At 41.3% G+C, this 24783-nt stretch overlaps 1 protein-coding gene and 1 pseudogene across 3 annotated transcripts in view; both read right to left on the bottom strand.

The window, feature by feature from the left end:
• Positions 1–249: 249 nt before the first annotated feature.
• Positions 250–1328, bottom strand: LOC103791435 (uncharacterized; annotated as a pseudogene).
• Positions 1329–2087: 759 nt separating this feature from the next.
• The window catches only part of SEMA6A (semaphorin 6A), a 129334-nt gene continuing 106638 nt past the window's right edge, over positions 2088–24783 (bottom strand). For 2 of the 3 annotated variants that reach the window (XM_035291048.3, XM_035291049.3), the window contains 2 exons: positions 24612–24776; positions 2088–3783 (listed from right to left, as the gene is read on the bottom strand). In XM_035291048.3, the coding sequence (XP_035146939.1) occupies positions 2585–3783; positions 24612–24776 (1364 nt within the window). In that variant the 3' untranslated portion in view covers positions 2088–2584. The remainder of the gene's footprint in view (positions 3784–24611; positions 24777–24783) is intronic. The other variant, XM_035291050.3, reaches the window with a different exon arrangement.

Below are 24783 nucleotides of genomic sequence, written 5' to 3'. Positions count from 1 at the left end.
AATGATGGGTGCTGCACGGCCAGTACTCTTGGGAGTCAAGCATGGGAAAGAAGGGGGCAGGGTGATACAGACCCATCGCCTTCCTAGTTTCTGCATTTCTAAAGAAAATTCAAGGAAGAAAACTATTTCAATTTCTAGAAAAGACTTCAGGGTTTCAGGGGACAGAGTTCACAGGATGTGAACATGGATTCCATTACAAAAGCCCCCCCCCAAAAAAAGTAAAAACGACAAAAATCTACCCTAAACAACAGCAAAACTGCAATGGACTTTTGGAACAAAGGGGTCTCACTCACCCTCAGCTAAGTACTCAGGTCTGAAGGCAACCACACTGATTACGGAGGCTCCACTTTTTCACTATACAACTTGAAACTGTCACTGCCAGTCTTTTTTTAAAAATTGTTTTTAAAGGCAAAACTAAACCCAGAAGATCCAACTGGAAATAAAAACAGACAAAAGAGACCACCAAATATACTGTTTAACTGTTTTAAAATACCCAACAACACTGCTCATGGTTTACAGTATGTGGACAGTTCCTTTGTTCATGATAGAGTAAACAAAAGTCCCTTCTGTGTGCTTGAGCAAATGAAAACCAAGGGGAGACATACACACACACCAACTGCCACCCCCTAAAAACAGTAACAACAAAAGGTAAAAAAATAAAACATAAAATAAAAAATCCTTTGCCCCAGTCAATGTTTTTGCAGCATCCATTGTGGTCGACCTTGTACTTGGAGTTACTCATTAATCACAGCAGGGACCAGCCTGCCTGTATCTATTTCCACTTCATTTCTTTGTGTGCACTGCACATGTGTGTTGTGCACATGGCTTGGAGACTCCTCCCAGGTGTCTGCCCAACCGCACACAGCCTGCTCTCTAGCCAGGGGACACAGCAGGAAATACTGGGACGTTAGTCCCTTTTCTGCTGACCGGTAAGGATATCACCATATTGAAATAATCTAAGGGAAGCAGGGAGCTCTGGAGGAAGAAAAGGCATTTGCCACCCACAACACTGGGGTCCATGCTTGCAGCACAGCCAAAGGGTGATTGGAGTTGGCACAACTAGAAGGCAGTGTGAATCGGAGGGTGTGGTGCCACCCAGCGTTCCCAGGCTGTGGCATGACAACTATCACCACTGCATTCTTCCATCGGCTTGACTCTAATCTTCCAGAGGACTGGAGCAGGGGCGGGGGGAAGGGAGGGTCAAATAAATATCTGCATGTATTTCAAAAAGGGGAAAAGTTGATCATAACGACAGTTTACAAGTGTACACAACTCAAGGTGTAAGGCACAAATTTACATGTGGAAAACAGGCTATTCACAGATGTAACCCCACGAAAAACCCATGTGATCAAATCATTAATTTATGCAAGGTAGCAGCCAGCATATTAATTATTTCACACCATTTGTGGATTTTGTTTGCTGTCTCACATGCAAGGTGAAATGACATGGCGTATTGCAAGCTGGTGCCTTCACAGAAAGTCGGAACCATGGACAAAGCCATGTTGGCACCAGTGGGATATGACGTGCCATTCTAAAAGCTTCTCTCCTGATATCAGATTTAGAAATTAGAATCTGGAAGGACTTTGACATGAATTAATTTTTTTGTATGTTTATAGGTCAGCGACCTGACCAGCAAATGAACTGACAGATTTAAATAAATATTCCCCTCCTAACTTTTTCCTTCAGCTACAGACCAGACAGTCCAAACACAAAGCTCAGAATTCCAGCTCCAACTTCTTTACTCAGTGAATTTATTGTAAAAATAAAGAAACTCAATTATTCCAGTTAATGGATTTCACGTTAAATGTTTAACTTTCAATGGGCTTTCTGAAGAGCTGTTCGTAGGATGGTATTTGGAAGAGTCCTTTCCTTAAGGAAAAAAATGGTGAACAATAAATAAAGAGTTACTTGCGTTAACGGTCACGTTATTTCATTAAAAGAGAGGAGGAGCAGAAATCTATGACATAGTTGCCCAACATGGCATTTATCTGCTGTAACAGAAAGCTGTAACACTGGCGGGCATTTCACAGTATTTGCGCATAGTAAACTTCTGCCATTGTTAAAGTCTGAGTTAGAATTGTCAATGATTTCTTTTTTTTTTTTTGTCTTTTTAAATTTTCATGATTTTAAAAAATGTATTTGTGTTTTGCAAGTTGGAACGCTAACCCAGTGTGGCCACGTCCCGTGCAGTTATGGATGAAATGTTTCAGTTTCTGTTCACCTCTATGCGTGGTGTGTGTGTGTGTGTGTGCGCGCATGTGTGTGTATGGGGGATGGGGTGGGTATGTGCTTTTGGCTCATGTTTGTGGTAACTGAAGTCTTGTGGGTCCGACCTGTGGTAGGATGTGAAGGAGAGTGAAGGAAGAGAATGGAGGTGAGTCCCCGCCGTTGCAAACCTTCACCAAACCACGCGGCCCAATTTTCGTGAGTACCCCTGTGTCCCAGAGAGGAGGACCCAGCGTCCTCGGCTCTGCCGCGGGCCATCTTGGTCTGGTGGGTACTTGAGGCAGTTGAGAACCTTGCTGAGCTGAGCGGGCACCTCGCCTTGCCTGCTGGTTCGACACCTGACCCCCTCCCCCTGGGATTATGTACACGCATCATTGGGCTTCATGGATGTGGAAAGGGGAGCAAAGGAAGGTTTAGGGGGTACATCCGGCTTTAGCGAGGGTGTACGCTTCAGCCCCGACCTCGTCAGTGAGTTGTAGGCATTGAGGCTGGGCTGCCTCGAGACAGTCACGGCCTGGCCAGATGGCTGGGAGCTGTGCACCTGGATGGAGTCCACCCTCTGCGGGGCGGGCGGTGGGTTGTCTCCTCTGCCAAAGCTCTGGTTTCTGGAGAGGTGAGAGGAATTGGAGGAGTTAGTATTGTTTCTTTTGAGAGTAGTGGCCTGGTGGCTTCTTGTGAGCGAGTTCGTAGGGTAGCTCCTCTTATAGTCAACCCCGTAGGAAGAGGAGTGGTGCATTTCCAGCCGCTTGCTCAGGCCGGTCTGAGACAGGGAGGCTCCCGGGGGGCCCAGGGAGGCCTCCCGCTGTGGAACTTTGGGGGGCAGGCTGTCCAGGTTCTCCACAAGGTTCACCCCATGGTTGGGACTCTTGCTGCTGAGATGTTCCTTGACGGTCTTATACTCCAGGGTGGCGGCCTGGTCCTCCAGTGCCATCTGGGCCACCTCGCTTATTTTGGGCTGGTCCACGTACTCATGCTGGTAGCCCTGCTGCGTGATGGGCAGGACCACCACGCTGGGGATGTGGCTGGGGGAGGCCCGCAGGGGCAGGTCCGTGGGAATCACAGGGGAGCCCATGGGGGGCATGTCCTTTGTGCAGGCATTGATGAGGTTCTGGTTCCTCTCCCATTCGCGGCTGCCGCGGCTGGGCTTCCGCTTCTGCTGCAGCGTTGGGGTAGACTCTGGGGTGGGCAGGGCCGTCAGGTCCAGGTGGTGCTGCTCTGCCTTAATAAGCATCTTGGCTGTGTTGCCAGGAGTGGTGAGCTTGCCGTTGTGCATGAGTGGCGTGAGGATGGCCTCTGGCTTCGGGTCTTTGGATTGGGTGTCACCAAAGAGGCCGCTGAGCTTGGTGACGCTGCTCATGGAGCCCCGGCGCGAGTGGGTGAGCTCTTTCTCTTTTCGCTGCACCACGGCCACGTCTTTGCGCCGGTGATCGCAGACGCAGTAGACGATGATGCCCGAGAAGACGGCTCCCATGACGAAAGCCAGGATGACTGCAATGGCCAAGAGGGTGACCGGAACCAGCTGGTCGTGGCCTTTGAGGTAACTTTCCCGAATCACTCCTGCAATAGACATGGCATATGGCGTTAAGAAATGAAAGCACACCCCGAGGCTTGTTTTTGTTTGGCATTCACCCTGTTAATTAATAACAGTAATAAGTGACGATAGCACCTCCGCATAACTTGTCTTCCAAACTCAGCTTGCCAAACATTAACTAATTAATCCTCTCCAATTCCCTCATGCGCAGTATGTAAAATGGACTCCATTTGTTGCCTTCTTTGTGGTCTAAAAAAGGGCTGTTCAGGACAGGTGCTGTGGCTCACGCCTGTAATCCCAGCGCTGTGGGAGGCCAAGGCAGGCGGATCACGAGGTCAGGAGCTCGAGACCTGGCTGGCCAACATGGCGAAACCCCGTCTTTACTAAAAATACAAAAATCAGCTGGGGTGGTGGCAGGTGCCCGGAATCCCAGCTACTCGGGAGGCTGAGTCAGAGAACTGCTTGACCCTGGGAGGCAGAGGTTGCAATGAGCTGAGATCGCACCACTGCACTCCAGCCTGGGTCACAGGCTCATCCCCAAAAAACAGAAAACAAAAACAAAAACGGTGCTGTTCACTCTCTCCAGTACCCGCACTTTCTACTCCGCTTCACTCCATGGAATGTGGCAGGTTTTGGCTTTCAAAAGTTATTTATCTTTCCCTCTTTATGGCTTTTTAATCTTCCCCTCCTAGAATTGAGATAACCGTGTTATCCTGAGTCTGGAGGAAGAGGCAACAATTTTATACATGTTAAACGAGGGAATCACACAACACTCTAGGCTTCCAGTTGGGATCTTTTCTGACAACCTTCTTGTGGGCACTGAAGCCTCTGCCTGGGGAAAAGTGTGTTTGTCCTTCAAGCCACTAGAGGAAAGAGTGTGTGTGTCATTTTTATTTACACTGAGAGAATATGGCTCAAGTTCACAAACTACAAACGTTTGTGCTGATTTTGCATCACCTCTCTTAAAAAAAAAGGTACAAACTCAATTTCAGGTAAATATGCTGAATATCTGAATGAAGTTCTCTCACTGGAACTGAAAGAAGGTTTAGAAACAAGACCATTTGGGGGCCTGTAGTGGATTTGAGTAGTGTCAGGACCCATTATTGCACCTAGAGTTTGCTGTCACAGTGAGATTGTTCCGCAGAACTAATCTCTTCAATTTAATAAAAATTACTTGACTACACCCATCCATAATCTTACACTACATTAACCAGGATTCGGTGTTTCTGAAGGAAGGTGCTTTCCCGTTCCTGCTTAATCAGCCACCAAGCTGAGCGACTCTAATCAAAATGCAAACACTGAAGCTTTTATTTTTTAATGCCAAGTGAGAATACACATCACAATTGTCAGATCTTAAGTGCTTGATGCAGTTGCTAAAAAATAAAATCTCAAATACCTCAATTCCTGCCTCTGGAGAGTGAAAGAACATGAATACATTAGAGGCACTGCATGGGCTGAGGAAATGTAAACATTGTTCCTATTATGGAAATGATAGCAAGACAGAAAATGTACCTTCCCTGGTCTCAGGAGACACATTTTTCATCTACTCAATCAACTCTTTCTGGAATATGTTTAATGTATTTTTCTGGCAGGTATCAGTGGCACAGAATTAGAATGAAAGGAAATAAAAATCTCTACCCCTTCCCAAATCCACAACATGCAACCCTTAAACTTCTGCTGAAATGTTTTCTTTGTCACAACTGAGACCTTGAAGCTTTGTCATAGGGGTTTTTCTGCTAAAATGTTTTGATTTCTGAAGTGAGGTTTTAAAACCCAGAAACCTTAGCCTGAAAAGTACATTCTTTTTCTTTCCTTCCTAATGGTCCTCCTCCCTTCAATTGTGACATCACAGTTGGTTGCTGTGGAAATGACTGTCCTGTGACAAAGGAAGGATTGTGACTTCAGGTGGGAATAAGTAGAAGCAGCAAATATCTCTTGAGAAATAAAAATTCTGTGATCCAACAAATACCCTCAGTAATAAAAGGCAGTAGAGGCCATTAACCATAGGAAAGCGTACGCAAGATGGTAAGATATCAAATAATTTCTAAATGTGACACTTTTCAAATATTTCCAGATTTATCTCTGTCAGGTTTTGAGGGGTAGAAACTGAGAAGCAAGAAAACAGCCAGAAAATTTGGCTGTAACTCACACCTTTTATGTGTGGAGCTCCCCAAACAGTAGGGTGTCCTGCATTTGAATATATTCTAATACCTATTCACCAAGGAAATGTGCTAATTAAAATTTTTTCTTAAATTTGCATTTCCTTGTTATGCTAAAATAGAAATTGATTTTCTTTCCATTTTGATTATGTGTGGGGTTCTACTGAACATCATTTTCAACCCCCTACATATAATTGCACAAAAATGTACATCTGTGTTTAAAATGGGTTTTAATTTCCCTCACTGACTTGGTGATTTCAGTGGGAGTTTAACACAGGCTAGACCCCAGTGATGAGGTGAGATGTATTAGGTAATTTTTTCATGGCAATGAGTATTTCATGGAACCCTTCCAGGCAACCAAATTTAGGGGAACCGGATCTTCCCAATAAATGTGTGTTGTAATAGGAAGCTATCTACAATTGACTCTGGCATTCTACAATTTAAATTGCCCTGTCAGTTTAAAAGGATCATGGAAAGAGTAAAGCTAGAGCAATTCCTATGTTTCACTGGGAAACTTACAAATTTTTCACATTTATCCATTGCTTCTTAACCTTACTTTTAGCTCCCAAATATAATTCTTCTTTCATGTCTGAAGGTCCTTGGCTATTTTGGACTCATGAAAGCTACGTATTCTTTCACTGGGAAGAACTCTTTTTTAGTGGATGATATTTGAGTTCAGGTTTTGGGTTGTTAACAACTTTAGTAGGATCTGACCTTTCAGGAAATGGTATCTCAGACAGATTTTTTTTCCCTCATCTCATTTTGTTATACAAAGAGTGGCCTTAAAAATATTTTTGCATCTCTTCATCTATCCATGGGGAGGTAGAGGGCTTTCCTCATCTGCTTGTGCAAATTCAGAAACGTCCAAAGATAGAAATAGATCAGAGAGTAAGTTGAAAGTGCAGTTGAAGAAGATAAGGTAAATGTTATTTTTGGAAATGTCTTTCCAAAGCTTTCTGCTTATATCATGAAAAAGGCCAAAGAAGCATTCAAAGAAATGATCAAATCAACTTTGTGGTATGGCCATTGCGAAGGCTTGGAAATAGCTAGAGAAGATCTCAATGGGCTTAAGTTGCAGGCTCCCACTTACTGGCTGGCAGCCTTTTGGCAAGTGACTTAACATCTCTGGGCCTCAGTTTTTTCATCTGTAGCATGAGGTGAACACATTTAATCTTACTACCTTACTGGGTTGTTATAAGAATCAAAGGAAATAAAAATTAGGAAAGAGCTTAAATGCTGTAGTTTACTGGACAAAGCTAAAGCTCAAAAGAAGCCACAAAGAAGAGGTGGGTTAGTAGTTTACAGAGGGCTTCCGAGCGATAGTCGCAGCTGCTCTATTGGATTCCATTTGCTATTGGTCTCCCATGGGAGAGGAGTAGACCTGTGCTTCCAGGTCCAAACTTCGTGCATCTAAATGCAGCTAAAAGGTGACATGAGATGTCAAAGCAATGTAAGGGAACACATACTGTTTCAGGATGCCTGTAGTTACTGAATTTGGAAATAATTAAAACAACAAAAGTGGAAAATGTTGGCAGTTACAGTTGGAGTCTCAGTGGAGTACTAATCCTACAATCACCTCTTTGAGGGCAAGTGCCATATTTTATCTGCATTTATAACCCTTGCCATCCACAGAGCTCTTAGTTGGGTAACTCGATAAATGATTGCTGAATAAATGGGGTTTCAATACACTGTAAAGCTATTTTTAAATGAACTTCTAAACTTGGGAAGTCATCTTTAGAGGACTGTCACCTTGCTTTTGAAGTCATAGAAATAAATTTTATCTCTAATCATATAAAATAATTTTAATAGTAGCATCTATCAGACAAATAAAAATAAATCTATAATGGTGCTCAGTATTGGCTCAAAATAATAAGAAGAGAAACTATTTCAAAAATGAAATTCATTCTGGGGTAAATCCAAAAGAGTCAATGACAGTAAATGGGTTACTTGCAGCAACTGAGTGCTCCAGTGGATCTGAATAATTAGAAAAAGAAAATGCATCTCTGCAAAGGGCAAAGGGTAACAGGCTAGAGCTGAATATCCTCAGATGCTGCATGGAAACCCTGGGCAAGTAGAAAAGGGCCCATGGAGGGTGGTATACTTCCCTCCCCAGGTATCCTCCCCCACTGCAGAGAGAACAATCAGAGTTAGTTTCTCTACCTAGGGTCTTCGGATTCCTTCCTCTACCAAACCCTGGTCTTCTGCTCTTACCAGTTGAAAATGTGGCATTAGTAATGAAAATAGTATTTGAAAAATCCTTTGCATTGATTCATTAACCACCAGCTATTTCTCACCAGTCATAAGGTGCTAAATGGTTATTCTTTCCACCTTCCTATTGCAGGAAGCAAGGCACACACTGGCTTAGAGATTTCTCTGAAATCATGTTTGAAATTGGCAGAACTGAGAAAGAATAGAATCTCAACTGTTGGTTTTTCTTTTTTTTTTTTTTTTCCTGAGGTGAGAGAGTTTTCAGATGCTGGAAGGAGGCCTTGGAGAGGCAATTTTAAGTTCTTTAGAGTCCAAAGCAGTGAAAAGATTATGAAGAACCCAGCCCCCAGGCCCTGCAACATGTGATTCAAAATAAGAACAATTGTAAACTGTAAACTAAGAGGAAGCACAATATAATTCTGACTTTTCCTGTGATGAGTATGTTAATAAGTTTTGAACTGTCAAACACTACATTCCTTATTTTAAAAAATGTTTCCTAGTAGCCCTGATCACGGATAGATTCTGTACACAGGGAACCTAGCACCAGGCTCTGAGACAATTTGCTTTAGAAATGATGTTTTCCCCTACCTTAGGCTTGGGTTCTGTCTTTATTATCTCTCTCCTGGTATAACAAGGTTTTGGCTCTAAGCATCTTTGTGGCTGCCTTCAGCAAATATTTACCAAGCACTGCACTAGGTGTCGGGAAGGACAACGGTGAATGAGGCGTAAACCAGTAAGGGAGATGGCAGATGCCTGCGCATATCTCTATCCAAAGTGTGGCTATGTCCTGAGATACATCACTTCTACTTCAACTGTGGGCAAAAGCTTTACATTGGAGATGGCATTTGGCTAAGACTTAAGGATGCACAGTATTTTAGCTGGAGTGGAGAGAGCAACAAGAACTGAGACTTGGAGAAAAGGAAAGTGAAGGCCATAGTCACTAACAGCAAATGATCTAACTCCCTTTTAGTCTCTTAGGCTATAGTCATGAGTCACCCTTCCATACTCCAGCCACAAGCTGTTCCCTCAGCCTGGAATATACCCACTCACTTTCCCATTCATCAGACCCTATCTTTAGGGCTCAGCTTAAATGGGGAAGCCTTCTCTGATCCTTAGGTTAGGTAAGTTTTTCCTTCTACAAGTGTTCCCAGAGCTCTGCGTTTCCTTTATCCCAGGATCATCACTAGTGTGATACTTGTTTTTCTCACCTAGACTGTTAAAATTCACCACTGAATCTTCAGGCACAAAGGTGCTCAGTAAATATCTTCTAAATAAATAGTAAATGAATGCATGCATGAATGAGCATGTATAGAGAAAATGTAAGAGCAAGACCTAAAAACACCATTTGGAAGGTTGTGGACAGCCTTGAATGATTAAAAAAGAGGTTTAGAAGACCTGCCACTCACAGAAGGGAAGTTCCTGGTTAATTTATCTGCAATTTCTCTTGCTTGAGAAGGCTGACTTTCAGCTTGCTCTGTTCCACGTTGAATCCATTATCGAAAAACTCTTAGCTTCAAAGAGTCAGTATCTTTGCATCAAAAGCACAGCTGATCTACCTTCATTTACTATTACTGTTTTTAAAATTAAAACTCTCAATCTTCAAGTATACTTATCCCCTGCACCTTACACAAACAGCTGGGAGATGTTATCTGTCCTATCAAAATGCAAAGCAAAACAGACAGGCAAAAATACATAAAATCAACTGCACCTATTAAGCTAAGTACAAAGGCAGAGTTCTACTCACCTCCACCCCAATTACTACCCTAAATGTGTAAGACCCAGGCAGCCACTAACCTAACTCGAAATGGTTAAGTGTGCACTTTCCCCTCTCACCGCCTTTCACTGGACTGCCTGTTTCTGAGCTGCTGTGATATGATGGATGTGTCTGTCTCCATAGTGAAGTGATTAATAGGCATCTGTGTAGAGCGGACCTGGTGACCACAAAGCCAACAAAGCCTCTCTGTGTCCTTTAGAGAAATATGCAAAGGCAAAAAGGAGGATGGACATTTCCTCCATCACTGAGCCAGAGAGGGTTAGTGTTGGATCTGAGAGCTAAGAAAGATGGCAAAACACCAAGAAAAGCCCTGGAGTAGGATCCCCTAAAAATAGATTCTTGATTCTGCTTTATAGTAAGACAAGCCTACAATTTCCTTGAAATCCTCATAACAACTTGAGTGAATGGAATCTAACAGCCCAATTTTTCCTTGTTTGCAAATCTTATTGCAACAAAATGCCAGGCTCATGGTCCTGCAAGGCAGTATGAATGAATGAACTAATCATGAGCCAAGCATCACCCCGCTAACCACACAGGGTCCGCTGTAATCCCTATTAATTAAGAAAAGAAGAAAACAAACAGGGGAAAAACCCTAACTGGAGACAATTTATTCTCAAAGCCACACCCCAGCCAATCGAGATGACCACACTGAAAATGAAATGGGAACTCTCTGTGGTTATCTGGGCAGGACGCAGCCTTCTTGACTTACAGCATAATCTGAACCAGATGGCTTAGGAATAAACTGACATGCCAGCAGCCATGGAAATGGGCTTGGAGTCTGTAACTCTAACTTTCCTTTTCCTTTAATTTAAGTGTGTGTGTGTGTGTGTGTGTGTGTGTTTCCTGGCAGGGTACAGATTAGGCACCAGGAGGAGCCATGGTCTTCAAGAGAGGTTGACTTCAAAGTTAATGACTGACCATGGCAAAGTGGAGGTAGCTTCCTGGCCTGCCTGTTTAATATCCTCAATTCAGAAGCTATTTTAAAACTCACATATTGAAATAATGCTTGCTGTGGTTGACTGTCGATGAACCCACTTCCACTTCCATCACCTTTAAAAGTGATGCATTTTTTTGTTGTTGTTGGGATGTCATCACAGGAATAGAAGGGAGACTAAGCCTGGAACTCATTCAATTTCATTTTTTTAGAGAAGAAACAGCTTCACTTTTCCCTGTGTGCTGTGAAGGCTCAGTTCAGTCTTCCTCCGCTGCTCTACTGCTTTAGAAATGGCATTGCCAATGCGAGTGCTACACCCAAAGCATGGACTGATGTCTAGACTGAGGGTCATGATAAGATAATTTTTAAAAGCCATGCCCTGGAATGTTGGTTTGTGGTTTCATGTGTTAGAACTGTTACTGTCCCTGTAAAAGTAAGGATTCTTTTACATTGGCATAGTTTTAGTAGAATCTGCAAGGCATATTTTCCTGCCTTTTGAAGTTCCCTTTCGTTAAGTTTTCTTCAATAAAACTAGAAACACAACATCTAAGTGGTTTCTAAAACCAGACAAAGCATTTCTATTTTCCGACTTCCTGGTCCCATCTTATTCCTCTGCTCTCTCACCAGGCATCAAAGCCACAAAATAGGGAAGTGGACCTCCTTAAAAAATTGTGAGATTCAGGTGAGTGTTTGTTTGGATTATTTGATTACTTGTTTTGATTTTTCTCTATAAATCAAAGATAAAACAAATATGAAGAAACACATCTGTTTTAATACTAAATCTTCCAACTTAAATTTGTTCAAAATATAGTTCCTGTGATCTGGGTTAAAGATGAGACTGGGTGTTATTGGTTAAGAACATAAACTTTGAGCTCATAAAGACCTGGATCTGAGTGTTGGCTCTACAAATAGCTAACGGTGTGACTTCAGGCATGTCACTAAGTCTCCAGGCCCCAGTAGTGTTGGCTATAAGATGAGCGTTGTTGGAAAAATTAAATAGGTTGAATAAATGAACACAAAGCAGTTGGCATTGTACAGAAAACATGTTAATGCTCAATAATGTAAGGACTGTGTTTCTAGAATTTTTGACAAGTTGCCTGTCTTGAACAGGGTCCAAGATAAGACTATTTTAAGGCAATGCTTTGGTAGGGTTCAACTGTGTTAGCCAAGAGTATTAAAATAAGGATTTAAAGCTACAACAAAACCTTGATTAGTGAATAAGATAGCCCATCAGCAATGTGGACAGTGTCCTCAATCAGTGCCACTCAGCATTCACATCACCTGGAACTAGTTAGAGACACAAATCCTCAAGTCCTATCCAAAGTTTCTGCATCGGAATCTCTGGGTTAGGCCCAGAAACCAGACCTCAAGATGAATCTTATGTTACCTAAAGCTTGAGAAGTGTTGCCCTGAAATGAAATAAATAATATTCCAGAAAACACATCTAAATGTTTAGTCCAACCTCAGACACCACTGAGGCAGTGTATAGCCAGACTTTCAAAATGATCTGTAAAATAAATAATAAATAATTGCACTAAGTATTCCTTGGTGTTCAAAGTGTATTCTATGTCTTTAATGGGTCTCATTGGATAATTTCTTTCTTTCTTTTTTTTTTTTGAGACAGAGTTTCGCTCTTGTTACCCACGCTGGAGTGCAATGGCGCAATCTCGGCTCACTGCAACCTTCGCCTCCTGGGTTCAAGCAAGTCTCCTGCCTCAGCCTCCTGAGTAGCTGGGATTACAGGCATGCGCCACCATACCCAGCGATTTTTTTGTATTTTTAGTAGAGACGGGGTTTCACCATATTGACCAGGATGGTCTCGATCTCTTGACCTCGTGATCCACCCGCGGCCTCCCAAAGTGCTGGGATTACAGGGGTGAGCCACCGCGCCCGGCCTTGGATGATTTCTTTACTGCGGTTATTGTGCTCTGATAAAGAATATGAAATTGACCTTGTTTTATTGGAAAGACAATCAAATTCCTACCACTTTCCCTTGTTATCTGACAAAAGCATGGCATATAGCCTAAAATACTGTTCTGCTACTCCTAAAAAAGAATCAATCCAATTTGCTTGCACCAAAACTGCTGACAAATGCTTGTGGTATTTGCTCTGGCATGAAGACATGAAGGGGAATTTTTGATACTCCTCATCTCTGTAACTGTGGCCATCAGATAGTGGTTAGTACCACAGATCTCACATATGTCCTAGATTGGGTCAGCCCAGTTAGCCCTGCACTGGTTCTAAAGTGCAGAAGAAGCAGAGTGCTCAATGGAGCCCACCATTGGACAGAGTAGTCCCCTGTAAAGGCCTGCATCTAATATCATCTCAAAACCCACTCCTTCAACTCAACTTACAGCTATTAAGCAACATCTGAGAATGGCTGAGGGGATGCCAAAATCTTTACCCCCATCTTTGTATGACTAGACAAGAGAAAGAAAACTCGTGAAGGTTCTTTTCCTTTATATTCCCCAGGGTGGAAAGAGGGACTTGAGCTCATGTGTCATTCCCCAGAGCAAGGTCCTGCTTTATAATAATAAAAGATGCCTAGCAAAACAGTTCACTCAGTAGAGCTGTGTGCTTACTGATCTGCTGAGTTTAACTGAATCTGCAAATCCATAGAATTGCATAAGACATTTTAAGTTACATAAAATTTCTGCTGTGTGCTTTTAAATCATGGAGTGCAAGACCCATCAGCACTTAGGGTATATTTATTACACTAACAAATGTCAGATGATTGTGTCCAGGGCTATCTATTATTTATGAATAACAAGAGGCTGTAAGACTGGAAATGACATGCTTTAATATGTCCAAAAGGTTAGGCATAATGCAGTTTGCCGCCCTATAAACTTCTCAATACCATTTTCTTCTAATAAAGTATTGTCAGTGGTTGACTAAACCAAACTTCCATTATTTCTATTCAGCTCATAATGACTGCCACTAATTTCAGTTAAAAAAAAATCGCATGTATCTGTTTGAAAAGGAATGCATCCTTTTAAAAATATGAAATTTAAAAATAATTGGAGTGGAAAAAATTTTATTACCCCATTAAAAATGAATCTCTTTACAAAGATAGTTGTCAGGTTGCAGACTTATAAGAGCTTAAGAAATATTAATTAAGGGTGACAAACCTTCACATTGCCTATAATTGGCTTTCTGACACCAATTAAGATCCCATCTACCAAGCACCCAGTACATTTTAATATATCCAACTACATTTCAGTAGTTTACTTCAGGGTGTTTCCACAATTTAAAGTGCTAAGAAATGTACATATAACGAGGTTCACATGGTTCCTTTCAGTCCCTCAGAGCAGCCCATACACTTTGCAAGAGTTTATCTATTACTTGCATAATCTCTATCTCCCTGGAACCAGCAAATGAACACAGCTTTTTCCATCCCCTTTCTTTACATGATAATGGCATGCATGATGTAGTTAGTCTGAGCAAGCCCTATGTAATTTGAGGCCATTCTCATGTAAAATGTCAAGAAAAGAGAAGCTATTCTCAGGAAATTACGTGATTTTCACTGTTTTGCCCTCTGTGGATGAGTTTGTCTACGGAACAGTGAAGTCTGCAAAGCACAACTTCTAATGAGGCTTTTTAAAAAAAAACTTCATAACACTAGGCTATCAGAAAGAAAGGATTGAGACAAAGCGAATATTATTTTCCCATTTTCCCACATAATCCAAACTACAAATTGATTCTTCACAATTTTATTTTTAGGACGAAACAAAATCTAGATGAACACCATGCCACTGAGCCAATTAAAGAGCAAATTTTTAACTACTCCAGATGTTCTGTTAATAAGATCACGCTTAACCTAGTCCCCGTGGTCCTTGAAAGTTCCATTAAGCTGTCAGAAAACTTTGTCATTGTGTGTGTTTTTGTAGAAAAGATAGGAGAGAATGGAAAAAGAGACCGAAGGAAGAGGGTGGGGGTAAAGTGTCATGTCAAGTTGATGCAGCTTGAAAAAGTGGCTAGAGATTAAAGGTGAGCAGCACCTCTGGAAGGTGAATTGATTTTTTTAATACCCTAAGGTTTAAGTTGCCGTTTTAAAAGCAAAAGTTCAAGCCTCCATAATCATAATTTAAGTCCTTCATTTTTTTGAGAAAATGAATGTTAGGTTAAAAAAATAATAGGTTAGTGGGTATCCCTAGAAAAGAAAATTCAAATACTGGTGTGCAAATTCAGGCAGGCAGGGAGATGAAACAGCTTTCTGCATGGCTGACATTTAACTTTTTTTTTCCTTCTACCCTTTCCACAATAATCTCATCAAGACCTTAGATAAATTCAGCAAGTTGTCAAAAGGATACAAAATTAATTAGATCAAGTCTACATCTATGCCCACACTGCTGAAAGAACAGTTACAGCCTTCCACATGAGCTTCTGGACCCTCCCCACTGCACACATTCAAACATGGAAACCCACGTCATCCATTTGGGAGCCCCGCACCTGGCTTGCTCACAATATCATTTTCCTCAGTCCCTCAAAGAAAAGCCAGAGACTACAAACAGATTTCTTTTCTCATAGGTGACCAAGAAATATTAGTATAGTAAAAATAAACAGTGGCATCCTGGATTCTATTATTAATTAAGCCACCGTACTTGGCTGCACCCCACTGTTTTAACTAAAGAGAGGAAGAAGCCCAAGTTTGCAGTTCAGCTTGCCTGGGGTTTTACCTAGGATAGAGCTCTTAATTTGGCAAGAAGCATCTACCAGGATAATGCCAGCGAGGTGTAGTAACAGACACTTTAGATCCAAAACTGATGATAAATTCCATTTCCCAAACTTATTGTGTACATGTAATCAATAACCTGATATGATTAAATGACTATTATATATTTGCCATCTATCAATCTCGCTATCTTCATCTTTCCCCACTTCTACCCTCCTGTTGGCTCTTTTCTTCTCACCATCTACCCTCATTAATTAATAATAATAATAATTATTATTATTAATTAATAAGGAGGGTAGCAAAAGCCAAAACTCCTTGGCATGGCATTTAAGGTTCCAGGCTACAATTTCAATCTCATTTCCCATTCCAGTCCTCCAAAACTTTAGTCACCGCACACTTCTAGCCTGTTTATCATCATGCGCTCATTTCACAGCGTGGTGTCTTGGTCATGGGCTTTATTCGGCTTGGAATGCCCTTCTTCCTGTGAAATCAAACTTTCCCTTCAAGACTATGCAAGGTCTTTCTTGTGTCCCCCATTTGGAATCAGGTGTGCCTCCCCTTAGACTCCCTTAGTACTGTCCCTCCCCTTCTTTCCTCGACTTCCCTTGCTCTCAGACTTCACCCTGCCCCAGCAGTTACATCACCTGTGGGCATCCCTCACTAAACTGTAAGCCGACTGAATGCCATGCTTATGTGAAATTCAAATTAGTATCTTCCGTAACACTCAGCATAAGGTTTACATATAGCACGTTCGTTCAATTTCTGTTGAATGCAGGAAAAAAAAAAAAAAAAAAAAAAGGGAAGGTTGCTGTCTTGCCTTTCTTTGAGATGAAATTATTGTCACTGTTATTAAACTATTATTTTTTAACGCTTTCGGAATTCCAGCTCTTCCTCTCCAAAGCCATGAAAATGGTAAATGAATAGGAAAAAAAAAAAAAAAAGGGAGGGCGGCCATATAATTTAGGAAGAAAAAAGAAATATGTATGGTTAACATAACAGTTGCTAAAAATTAGAGGCTAAGTAAAACATAAAAGAACCAATAGTTTTAACCATGATCCTCTTTACGGAAAAATTGATTTCTGAGCCTTCCTTACTTGAAAGTGGCATTTGAAAGCCTGTTTTCAATAATAATCTTTAAATTACTCTTTATCACATTTCAAAAACATATATAACATTCTGTAGTCATTTCCTGAACTTAAGCATGCTAAAAGTACTTTTCATGGAAATAAGCTTTTTTCTTAAACATGATCAGAATATGGGTTATTAGGCCGGGTGTGGTGGCTCACGCCTGTAATCCAAGCACTTTGGAGGTCAAGGTGGGTGGATCACCTGAGGTCGCGAGTTCAAGATCAGACTTTGAGTTATGTTAGATTTCTAAGAGTTAAAGGCCAAATGTAATATAGAAATTAGATCTTATATACTCACTGAGTAAGTAATCAGTGAAATCTTCTATAGAATTGCCAGGTAGCAAAAAGTGTTAAGTACTCTCAGTTAATTCAGATAAAAAAAATGTTTTAGTTAAATGTATGTCCTATGCGATATTTGGGATGTATTTACACTAACAATCATTTAGTTTTGTTTAAGTATTAGAAGTGGTATTCAGGTGTATCTGCAATTCAGATCAACTGGGCATCCTGTATTCTGCTTAGCAACCCTACTCTTCTCTCAAATAGTGTACTTTAAATGACTCCCACAAATACTCTTTAAACCCATGCTAAACTTTTAGAGATTAAAATTGTTAATCTTTCTCTCTTTTTTTGAGATGGAGTCTCGCTGTGTCGCCCAGGCTGGAGTGCAGAGGCGTGATCTCGGCTCACTGCAACCTCCACCTCCCTGGTTCAAGCAATTCCCCTGCCTCCACCTCCCAAGTAGCCAGGAATACAGGCAGATTAGAGTAATAAAAATGATGCTAATCTTTACTCTCTAAAAGTTAAATTGTTTAAACTCTTAAAGTTTAGAGTAATAAAAATGATGGTAAATCTTTATGGGGCAGGTATAGGACAATTTATAAGTAAAAAATACTGATGAGCTAAATATTAAGAATTGTATTTTTCGTAGTTAGCAATAACAGTAGCGATACCAAATTTCCTCTGAACTTTGAAGAACACCTTTCCTCTAACCTTGAAAATAAAAAGTGATCTCAAGCCGGGCGCGGTGGCTCACGCCTGTAATCCCAGCACTTTGGGAGGCCGAGGCGGTTGGATCACGAGGTCAAGAGATCGAGACCATCCTCGTCAACATGGTGAAACACCGTCTCTACTAAAAATACAAAAAATTAGCTGGGCATGGTGGCGCATGCCTGTAATCCCAGCTACTCGGGAGGCTGAGGCAGGAGAATTGCCTGAACCAGGAGGCGGAGGTTGCTGTGAGCCGAGATCGCATCATTGCACTCCAGCCTGGGTAACAAGAGCGAAACTCCGTCTCAAAAAAAAAAAAAAAAAAAAAAGTGATCTCTAATTCAAAAGAGTTTTGGAGCCATCACAATCAATTCACTATCTCTTCGTGTTCCTTGCCTCTGACCATGCACACCTTCTGCCTACTCAGTTAATTTTCCGTTGTTGAGTGAAGTGAAAACCCCTTACCCTCCCATTATTAGGACTCCCCAAGACAGAGGCCCTTTTTCTGAAGTCTGCTTGAAACTGCCTTGCTCTACTCTCACATTTGCAACAGGACCATTTTTAATAATAAAAGTGATGCAAATTAGTATGAGTCCTTTTTTTTTTTTGAGATGTAGTTTCTCTCTTGTTACCCAGGCTGGAGTGTAATGGCGCGATCTCGGCTCACCGCAACCTCCGCCTCCTGGATTCAAGCAATTCTCCTACCTCAGCCTCCCGAGTAGCTGGGACTCAGGTTGCGCCACCACGCCCAGCTAATTTTTGTATTTTTAGTAGAGACAGGGTTTCACCATGTTGACCAGGATGGTCTCGATCTCTTGACCTAGTGATCCACCCTCCTCGGCCCCCCAAAGTGCTGGGATTATAGGCATAAGCCACCGCGCCAGGCCCAAGATTTTTTTTCTTGAAATAAAGCTCAGCCTTAAAAAAAAAACTCCAGAGTATGCCAACATGCCCATGAAAATTTTATATATGAGTCCTTTAACAAACATCCATCACTTTCTTCGTCTTCCCTGTCAAGTGATGTGTTACTACTATAATATTGGTACTGGGGGAAAGAACTGAAGGAAGGGAGCTGAAAAACTGTTTCAGAGTGCTATGTCCTTGATGTGTCCCGCCAAGTTGTCTTCACTTGTCTAATATGTTTTTTTAAGTCTGTAATGTGTGGTTTTGCCATTTCATAAAGAGAGTGTTGGTCATAAAGGCCTTTTGGTGTGCTTTCCTGTCTACCTGTGCTCCATCTGTCTGGTGTTTGATATTTCTTGGACAGGAATTATGTCTATCTCTAACATAGCCTCTAACTCTTCATTGGCATCCAAAGTGCACTACAGAGCCAGTGATAAATTCTGCTTGAGACATCTCAGAAAATCTTTTTGTTACAGTAATGTTACTGAAGAAATGGCATAGAAAATTCAGCCCAAGTTTAAGAGTCAGGAAGAGAGAAAAGCCGATTTTTCTTCCTTTACTATCATCAGGAATAATTTTCTCTGTCCATAAAATCACTTATATATGACTTGATAGGAGCCAAAAAATTACCTTCTGCATTGGGAGAACCAGGGTGCTTTAAAATCCCAAATCCATTAGGTTTTAAGAATTGGAGAGTGTTAAAATGTAAGAGTAACCAGGGGGTAGGATCTATTATTAACTATACTCACCTAAAATGAGATTTCTCAATCTGTTAATAAAGACAGCCTGACATTGAAGGCTTGGAACTCAGAATAGGTTAAGTTTGAAAAGGAGAAAAGAAGGGTCAATTGTAGGGTATTGCCAGGCCGGGGCAACACTCTGTAGCAACACAGTCCTTATGGATATCAGCAAAAGAGATGGAAAGTGGAAAGGCTGAAGGTCAACTTTCTCTAGGCCATGATTTGAGTCATAACTAGCTGCAGACCACACTAGGGTGCTTGATACTGGTGTGGAGAGAAAACTTGGCAGATGCTTGACAAGCCTAGACTGGCTAATTTCTTATTAGTCTAAATCCATTTTACTTTAAATTCCTATTCATGAAACTTTCTACCCCGAAACACAAAGCTCAGTAGGTAGCAAAGAAATCAGAAGGGCACTAGATTGTATAACTGCAATCTAGTGATGCGTGTATTCCCTTAGTTTTGTAATGCCCAGCCAGGAGAGGGTACAGTGGTCATGAAATCTCATTCGTCCAAACGTCAGAAGCAAAGTTCTTGGTAATAGTTTAATCTTTACTGGACTCCTTCAACTGCTATAGTCCAGAGTTAACCTAAACTTTGGTCATTCAACTACCAATACTACAATTTTAGTCATAAGAATGAAGCTCACCTACCATATTATTTACTTAGTATTTTTATATCCCTCTTAACTCTTGCATTATTTACTTAATATTTTATTTAAATTACCTTAAAAACGTATTTCAAATGGAAACTTTGTATCATTATCACAAATGAAAAAAAGGTGTCACTTTTCAAACATAAAATGTAACAAGAAAAATAAAAATTAACTTAAAGCAAAACGATGTTAGTTCCAGCTAGATCCAGCTGTAAGACAAAGCCCCAGTGTAAACCCTATTCTCTGTTTGTCAAAAAGGGACAGTAGCAAGTGTAGGGAGTTGTTAATGAGAAAACACCAAACTGAGACTTTTTCTTTCACACAATCAAGAAGATAATGAAGAAGGCTGAAAGAGCAATGAAAAGGGCATAAATTTCCACCACATGACTCAAGACTCTTGAAGGCCATCATGTCCCTGCCACCTAAATCATCCCTCGGAAGGTGCTGCTCATCTCACTCGGAGGCAATACTGCTGAAGGCTACTGCACATTTAAAGAATAAATAATTAACTATAAAGAGAATTATTGATAACCTCTGTGATTTATAAAATTCCATTTAGGATTGTGGGATGTGGACAATACTAATCATCTTTATAGATCTCATGAATCTTACCGGAATATTATTTCCCAAACTAAAAAACTGCTTATACAAATAGCTTGTACATTGATTAAAATATATTCAACATTTACTATCCATTTTAGCTTATTCACTTAATCTCTAATTTAAATTCTGTTTCTATAATATATCTTATTCTCATCTGTAATGGGCATATTTTCTTGACTAAATGTAATTATGTGATAATATCTCACTTTAATGATTTCCCAAAAGATATAAGCATACTATAACTCTGGCATTTCAATCCAATGGGAACTGCTCTATATTTACTATTTTATTTGTTTTCTGAGAACTCACAAGAACTCTGTCAAATAAAGTCTGAAGTCGGGGATTGTTCTGCTCAGGATGGATTTTTGAGTCCTCACAGCAGTGGTCAGCATTTACATTTTATAGGTATGCTACACAGCTCTCTTGGCAGCTCTGGACATAGCTAATTTACTTACATATCTCACAGACTTCTTGGAAATCAGCTTTAAAGTATTGTTACTTTTGGTAAGAAATAAGAGGCACAAGAGTGGCTATTTATTCTCAGTATTGTTTAACCTAAAAAAGAAAGCTCTTATTTCTTTTGCTGTGGGAAGTGGTGGTGGGGAATAAGCCAGATCTAAAAATAAACTGGATTTTCTTTTTCTTATTTATATGTAATTAGAGGCCCTTTGTAACCACCCATTACCACCTCAATAGTTATAAGAGGAATAAATAATATGTATTTTTTTAATGTGGCAAAACCAAGAAAGAAGGAGTCAGGGCTGCATCTCATTTATCAACTTGGTGATTAAAGGGCTTGCTCTAGAGGCTCCAGACATTTAGGGACTCAGAGATAAAACAGAGCAGTTGGCTGTGTTTTCACTAATGAATTCAGGGCTTGAAAGATATCAGGCAATTTTAAAGAAAAGCAGCAAGGACAAGAGACATTAGACAAGGCCAGTAGGGTAATGAAGGGCAAGGCCAGTTACTGAGAGAGAAAATTACTTCATTTTCTATGATAATGCTTCCGCGTACTGTGCAAGTCGCTTCTCACGCTTTGTTAGTATGACTGTATATACATACAGCATCAGAATGCTACTCACAGTGTAGAAGGAAAGAGCCTTGGAACATTCCACAGAGGGGCAGAGGGCTTGGGTCTGTTATTTTGAAAGGGGGAGGCTAAGAACAATGGTAGCAGAAGGGGTTAGACTGCAAGCTGAGGAAGGGTGTTTCGACAGAATGTGAGGGACGCACAGGACTAAATCAAGACGAAAGACATAGCAGGGAAAAGAAAGAAAAACGCAGCAAACATACTCTGGAAATGGAGACTTGTTTGGAGGATGAAGTGGACAATGAATGAGACCAGCTCACTGGCAGCAGCATATCTGCAGAGTAGAGCCATGGGCTTGCCTTGTTCACTGGCCTTTTTTTACCAGAGGCCAAAATAAAACAGGCACTGGATACTTGACTCCTCAGTGAGCTGGTCAGTGGGCACATTTTCTGCTTAGCGGGGAAATGCGATGTATTTTAGAAACAATTCCAGAGTATATTTAGCTCCTAAAGCTGGGGCATACAAATGTCACATTCTCATGAGACAATCGACCCAGTAGAAAGAGCACCCATCACAGGCCCTTAAAAAACCCATGAAACTCTTGCATCTCGGGAGATGCTGCATACACGGATGTGACATCATTAAGGCACTGACATCAGGGAATGAAAAGAAGCAAGGGCATCACAGATTGGTTCAAGTTAAGGGACGCCATGGTGAGTCAGAAAAGGAACAAGACTTTTCCAACAGAATAACGCCATCGCCAAGTCATACCACACAGTGCTCGGCAAAACGAAACAAAAGTCGAAAATAAATCATGAACATTAAACAAAAAATAATTTGGAGCAACATGGAAATCGAAATCATAAAAACTATGATAAAAGGAACATTAAGCTACATCTTTTGTTTAAAATTTCTGCACAACAACTCATTGGCATTGCCCCATCAAACATATAACTGATTGTAAAAAAACAAACTTGAATTTGACAGGACAAGGCAAGGAGTTACTAGCACAAGAACAGTGATCATGTTAAACACCCATGCAATCACCTCTGCCACCATTGTTTGACAAAATGTAGACTGCTTCCAGCTTTGTCAATATAATAAGACCCAAGAGAATGAACAATGCCGAATTTTAAAATGATCTGTCAAAGTGTTAATTGGACTCCTTGAGAACCTCCATTCCTTGGGGGCAGTTAACGATTAGAGAAAATTCACGCTACCCCTCTCAGTGAAGTGAAAAGAAAATCACTGCAACCAACAGCTAGATATTTAGTTGGTATATTTAATGCTTTACTGGGAAGGCTGTTTGTTTTGTTTCATTTCAGAAAATCACAGTGGGCAAAACTACTTAGATTTCTACTACATTTTCTCTTCTTGAGAACACAGTCAAGACTAGCATGTTTGAGCTCAGGAGCCACACATAACAAATAATGGCATTTGCTAAGGCTTGTAACCTATCTGGAGCTTTCTTGGGATGAAAGACCAAGGAGTCCCTCGCTCAAACTGAAAGAGGCTGATGAGAAACCAGCTTAAGAAAAAAAAAGAAAAGATTTAGCCGGGAGTGGCGGCTCAAGCGTGTAACCCCAGCACTTTGGGAGGCTGAGGGAGGTAGATCACCTGAGGTCAGGAGTTCAAGACCAGCTTGGGCAACATGGAGAAACCCCGTCTCTACTTAAAAAAAAACAAAAACAAAAACAAAAATTAGCCGGGCATGGCGGCAAGCACCTGTAATCCATCCCAGCTACTTGGGAGGCTAAGGCAGGAGAATCGCTTGAACCTGGGAGGCAGAGGTGCTGTGAGGTTGCCACCCGCCACTGTACTCCAGCCCGGGCAACAGAGCAAGACTCTGTCTCAAAAAAAAAAAAAAAAAGGAGGCAGGGCATATTACTAAGGGGAAAAAGAAGTCTATAGAAGAAAATAAAATCAGTTCAGAGGACATGCTCAAGAACAAGACAAAAGGGGCTCCATCTTTATATTTTGACTTGGCAAACAGAGCAGCAGAGAGTCCAGCACTCTCAGGAGACGAGAAGCAAAAAAGCAGCTGAAAATGTAGTCTGAGAGTCAGCCCAGAAAACATTCTCTAACAGCAAAGATGGAAATATGTGTGTAGAATGGTCTGGGGGAGGGCACGATAGCCACTGTCTTCTAAAGGTCACGGAGGCTGCTCTGCCCTCAAAACTCAAACTCCTGCTTGGATGAAACTCTTGAAAACATATAGAAGTAAACAATTCTGAATGGGGGGAAACAGCTCAGCAACATAACTGGGCTTTTCAGTCTCTGATTTACAAGACTGTTTTTTGGACAAGTAAAGGCCTCTTTGGTTGCAGCTGCAACTAAAGTAGGATGTGTTACCAGAAGCAGCAAATGGCAAGAAAAGAGATGACATTTCCTGTCTGCAGTTAAGCAAAGAAAGCAAAGGAGAATTTAGGACAGTTCACAGTAGAGTCCCTTTCATTTAGTGTGGCTTCCTTTCCATTTTAAATGCATAGCAATGCTGCTTGATTAAATAACATATTTTTGTCTTAGCTACTGTCCTCTAAGGGCAATTACAGTACATCTGAGGACCATGGCTCTATTCAAATTCAGCACCAGGCAAGAGTGAGAGATGCTACCGGCCAGAAAAGACTTTGCCTGGCTATTTCTCAATTCACTGATTAACAGGGCCCTTACTTCAACTGCATTCACTTGCCAAAGCCCGAACTGCGTTCCATCACATTATGGTGGGAAAAGAAGGTCCAAAAAATCACAGAAAGTGACGAAGAGGAGTGGCAAGGGATGTCAGAAGCCAGCATCTGCTTCGGGCCAAGCCACACCTTTTTTGAGCAGAAGAAACTGGGAGGATCTATTATTTGTTTTGTGTGGTTTTTCCTTAGCCAGAGAATAATTTAGGGTCAAACCTCACATAGAGGATGAGCTGCAGTCTTTTTTGAGATGCTTTCAATCATAGTGAATTGGAGGTTCCTTAAATCCTGCTAAAATTCAGCTGGAAGCAGTTACACAGTCCTCCCCACTTTTCCCTCCCTCTCCCCGGAGAGGAAGAGGCACTTCCAAGGCCTTACCCTTCTTGTCTTGGTGATTATGGGAAGACACTGCCCCCAAAGGGTCTGTGGTGTCAGGTGAGTCAAGCAGATGCTTCCAATCCAGCATTCCTTCCCTAGACTCATACCCCTCTTGAGCCGTCGAATCTGATGTGGTTGTGCTGGGCAAGAGGGAACTGGAGTGCCCTGTTTT

The sequence above is a fragment of the Callithrix jacchus genome, chromosome 2 (genome assembly GCF_049354715.1).
Source record: "Callithrix jacchus isolate 240 chromosome 2, calJac240_pri, whole genome shotgun sequence".
Taxonomy (NCBI): Eukaryota; Metazoa; Chordata; class Mammalia; order Primates; family Cebidae; genus Callithrix; species Callithrix jacchus.
Note: the sequence above shows the minus strand (reverse complement) of the source record. Positions and strands in the feature narration are given on the sequence as shown.